Source organism: Galeopterus variegatus, unplaced genomic scaffold (genome assembly GCF_000696425.1).
Source record: "Galeopterus variegatus unplaced genomic scaffold, G_variegatus-3.0.2 Scaffold5943, whole genome shotgun sequence".
NCBI lineage: Eukaryota > Metazoa > Chordata > Mammalia > Dermoptera > Cynocephalidae > Galeopterus > Galeopterus variegatus.
Window position 1 is genome coordinate 9,212 of NW_007732054.1, and position 4,461 is coordinate 13,672.

General features: G+C 57.8%; 1 protein-coding gene across 1 annotated transcript; it reads left to right on the forward strand.

Moving 5' to 3' along the window:
- The first annotated feature begins 6 nt into the window (after nucleotides 1-6).
- On the forward strand, nucleotides 7-2,222 carry DRAP1 (DR1-associated protein 1 (negative cofactor 2 alpha)). Its single transcript, XM_008590241.1, has 8 exons — nucleotides 7-33; nucleotides 271-343; nucleotides 455-504; nucleotides 606-649; nucleotides 943-1,062; nucleotides 1,184-1,277; nucleotides 1,524-1,612; nucleotides 1,990-2,222. The coding sequence occupies exons 2-8, from the start codon at nucleotides 289-291 to the stop codon at nucleotides 2,093-2,095; spliced, it is 558 nt and encodes a 185-aa protein (XP_008588463.1). The 5' UTR covers nucleotides 7-33; nucleotides 271-288; the 3' UTR covers nucleotides 2,096-2,222.
- Nucleotides 2,223-4,461: the final 2,239 nt, after the last annotated feature.

Here is a 4,461-nt window from a genome sequence, read left to right on the forward strand (position 1 = left end):
AAGAAGAAGAAGTACAACGCGCGGTTCCCGCCGGTGAGCACGTGGCCGGGCCCGGCAGAAACCGGCTGGGCTCCCGGGAGGCTCGGGCCCAGGCCCCGCGGCGGGGGCGGGCGCATCTCGGTGTTCGGGAGCCTGGAGGCCCCGCCCCCTTCCGTGCTTTCCCCTCGGCCGTGCGCCCCTCTCCCTTTCTTCGGGGATACCCTTCTTACGCCCCTCAACACCCCTTTCTGGGAGGAAGGCGACGGCGTCCGAACTCTGCCCTTTCTCCAGGCGCGGATCAAGAAGATCATGCAGACGGACGAAGAGATTGGGAAGGTGGCGGCGGCTGTACCTGTCATCATCTGTATCCTGCCGGGGGCTGGCTGGGTTGAGGGGCGTGGGGGAAGGAGGCAGCCCGGATGGCCGTGCGTGAGCTGGGGACACCCCCCCCCCCGTCTTCCTTGACGCTCCTCAGCGCGGGCGCTCGAGCTTTTCCTGGAGTCGCTGTTGAAGAAGGCCTGCCAGGTGACCCAGTGGGGCCCCCCCCCCCCCCGCGTCTTCCTTGACGCTCCTCAGCGCGGGCGCTCGAGCTTTTCCTGGAGTCGCTGTTGAAGAAGGCCTGCCAGGTGACCCAGTCCCGAAACGCCAAGACTATGACTACGTCCCACCTGTGAGTGGCGCGGAGCTGGGAGGGTCTGGTGAGGCCCTGCTCGGGGAGTTCCCACGCTTCGGGGAGGCGGTCCTGATAGGGAGAGAGGCTGCTGGGAGATCAGGGAGACCTCAAAGGCCGGAGGGTGTGTGCCATGCAGAGGGGACAGCCTGAGCAGCCTGGGAGGCCTGGCGGTGAAGATGGGCTGGGCGTTTTGCAGGCTGCATTCTGACATCCAGGGCCCCTCGCTGTCCCTCGCTAAGGGCCTAGCTGTCTGGGCCCTGCTTGTGCCATCCCCTCCCCACCTCTTCCAGGAAGCAGTGCATTGAGCTGGAGCAGCAGTTTGACTTTTTGAAAGACCTGGTGGCGTCCGTTCCTGACATGCAGGGGGACGGGGAAGACAACCACATGGATGGGGACAAGGGTGCTCGCAGGTAGGGGGCCAGGGCCTAGGTGTACAGGTGGGGAAGGCCAAGGCCACAGGGGTTGGGGGTGGCTGGGGGGTGGTCGAGGAGTGGGGAGACCTCTGGGCAGATGGACTGTACCTTCCCGAAGGGGTCGGAAGCCAGGCAACAGCAGCCGGAAGAACGGTGGGATGGGAAGCAAAGGCAAGGACAAGAAGCTGTCGGGGACAGACTCGGAGCAGGAGGTGAGTGAGGCAGGCCCCATCCCTCTGTTCTGCCCTGTGTGGATGGAAAGGACAGCCTGGTGTTAGGCTGAGCTGGCTGGAGGCCTGGTTCCATTCTTATTTGTGATCTCTTTGCACTTTGGTTTCTTTGTTTGCAAATTGGGGCTATGGGGGTCACTCCAGTCCCTGCTGTGCCCAGGGGTCCGGGCTCCCCAGTGGTGGGCCCATGCCTTTTCTTGTCAACTCTGACCCTTGCCGTGTTCACAGGATGAGTCTGAAGACACAGATACTGAGGGGGAAGAGGAGACATCGCAGCCCCCACCCCAGGCCAGCCACCCCCCTGCCCACTTTCAAAGGTAAGCAGCCCAGTGCACCAGGAGGGAGCTAGCAGACTCCCCAAAGCTGACTTGTCCTTCCTAGCCTCCCCGGCCACTTGGTTTGGTTGGTTGTAGCAAATTTGGAGGATGGGAGAAGAGTCACTGAGAGGGGCTTAAAGGCAAGAGACTGTTCTCTCAGAAGGTCCTGTCACCAGCCTGGCCAGGGGTAGTGGGCAGAGCCTGGCAGGGGCTATGTGACCTGCTCTGGGTCTTTCTCTTCCCTGGGTCTTGGCTCCCCATTGGTATGGAGGGCGGTGGGCTCCACACTGCCTCTTGCAAGGGCAGGGTGGGACTCAGTGGGCAGGAATGGGCACCGAGGGTGGCCTGATTTTCCTCTCCCGCTTTCTGCCTTGCAGCCCCCCGACACCTTTCATGCCCTTTGCCTCTACTCTGCCTTTGCCTCCAGCGCCCCCAGACCCCTCAGCACCCGATGCAGAGGATGAAGAGGATTATGACTCCTAGCGCCCTCCGCCCCCCAGGCCATACCCTCTTTTAGTTGCTCTGGGGGGAGGAGAGAAGATAGAGCTGTTCTTAAATTTATTAAGAAAAAAACAAAATAAAAGGGAATGTCAATGTGTTCCAGCCTCCATTTAGGGCTTTGTGGCTGCTTTCCCACTCATGTGCCTGCCTCCCCCACACTGAGTGGGGGCCAGGACGGTGGCGGACCGGGCAGCAGCAGAGTGGAGAGGGAGGTCAGCTGGGGAGGCTGGAGGCCGTGCTCTGCAGCGCAGCACTGGAGGTGCTGATGGGAGGAAAGTGGGAGAGCGGCCCAGGGCCTGGGCCAGCAGGTGCTGGATGTGCTGGGGGACGCTTGTGTCACTGTGCTGTGTGGCCTGGGAAGGTTCCTGCCCCTCTCCGTGTGGCCTCCTCATCTCGGATGTAGACTGTATGAGTTCTTTTTTGTTGCTTATAACAAAATACCTGAAACTGGGTAATTTATAAAGAAATAAAATTTATTCCTTTTGGATGCTGGGAAGTCCAAGTTCTAGGGAACACATCTGGTGAGGGCCTTCTTGGGGTGGTGACTCTCCATAGAGACACAGCATGTCACATGGTGAATGGCTGAGCAGGTTTAAAGCCCATCAGAACCACACCCATGACCACCCATTATCACCTCTTCAAGGCCCCACCGTTCTTCTATTTTTTAAAATTTATTTTTAATTAATTTATTTTTTAAAATTTTTATTGAATCAAAGTTGATTATACATATTTTGGGGGTTCAACATTGAGATATGTTGATCAAATCAATATTACTAGCATATATATTGTTACAAATCGTAATTATTCTTTATGCCTCTTGTCCAATTCCTCCCCATCCCCTTCCCCGCCGCCATAATCACCCTAGATTTCTTCTCTCCCTCTGAAAGAGTAATGGTTACTCTGTTGATTTGCTGCCCAAATGATCGGTCCAATGCTGAGAGACATCATCGGGTCCCCCAATACTATCATAGAGCAGATGCCTCTTCTGTCACTATGAAATGGGCTCTGTGGAGACAGACATCCTCCTCCTTTTTTTTTTTTTTTATCTCTGCTGGTGATTCTTCTTTGTCAATGCACTCCAGTGGCTGGTGGACCATCTGCGTGGTGTTTGTGGCATCTAGCTGCCTTCATGGCAGCCATGGTTATCGTGGTGGCTGTGATGGGCCACCCACATGGAGGAGATGATTCTGGCATGCTCCTTGGTGCTGACTGTGTGCCTGGTTGTGAGGAGTATCTGATCCCGGGCTCCAGACCCTGGGACCCCCAGGCAGGACCCGAGGCGCTGGTGAGGTGTGCCTGGTTGCAGGAGGGGGTTCCGGTCCCCTTATCCATGCCCCGGGACCCTGGGTGGGTCCCAAGGCACTGGCGACGTGTGCAAGGCCTCACTTTTCAATTACTGTAATAGGCTGTCGTACTCTCTTAACACTGTTCCAGTGGGGATTAAATTTCCTTTACATGAACCTTTGGGAGACACATTTAACCCATAGCAGAGACCACTCTGCCCTCTCAGCTGCTGTGAAGGGATAGGTGTGACAAGTAACAGTAAACTTGAATACTGTGAAGCGCTGTGTCCTGCACAGTGAAGGGCACGTGGGAAGGAGCAGAGTAGGTGGGGTGGTGGAGGGTCTGGAAGGGCACCGAGCAGACCTGGGAGATGTGTGCCCAGAAGGCAGATGGAGGCTGGGAGGAGGTGGGTGGGCCACTTAGGCCCCTTGGGGCCCAGGAGCATTCCAGTTCCAATGGTCTAGGCTTCATGTGGTTCCATCTGGTTTAGACAAGGTCCCTGGCTTCCTCCTGGCAGAGGTGTCTATGGGGCTGGCAAGGATGGTGGCAGCTGGGGCAGGGTGAGGTGGGGCATGGAGTGTGGCAGGCGGACTTGCAGTCTGTCCTGGCCTTAGACTTGGGCGTTGAGGGCAGGAGTGTTAAGGATAGCTCCCAGGTTTCTTTCTGCAGCAGCTTTGGAGGGGGAAGGGGTCCCTTTCTAGCTGGGGCACACAGGAGGAAGAACAGGGTTTGGTCTGAAGATCACAGGGGAGAGAGAGGGGGCCTTAGGGCAGGCCACCAAAGGAGACAACAGCAGTCAGACCCAGGGCCACTGGTGCCCACCCAGGTGTGTCTGGAAGGGGGGAGAGGCCAGCTGTCAAATGCCAAGGACAAGGAGGTGGCGCCTGTGAGGTGTCCTCTGGTGTCAGGAGCCTTCTCCAGAGTGGCTGCAGTGCCTGGTGGTCGTGGCCGGTGGGGAGCAGCTCAGAGGGAGGACGCTGAGGAGCAGGGGTTTGTTCTTTAAGGTGGCAGGAAAGCAGGCTCCTAGAGAGGGAGGGGCTGACGGGACAGGAGGGGGAGGATGG

Coding starts and splice junctions, on each gene's coding strand:
- DRAP1 (XM_008590241.1), top strand. CDS start 289: ATGCAGACGGACGAAGAGATTGGGAAGGTGGCGGCGGCTGTACCTGTC. Junction 505..605: donor TGTTGAAGAAGGCCTGCCAG/GTGACCCAGTGG, acceptor AAGGCCTGCCAG/GTGACCCAGTCCCGAAACGC. Junction 650..942: donor ACTATGACTACGTCCCACCT/GTGAGTGGCGCG, acceptor CACCTCTTCCAG/GAAGCAGTGCATTGAGCTGG.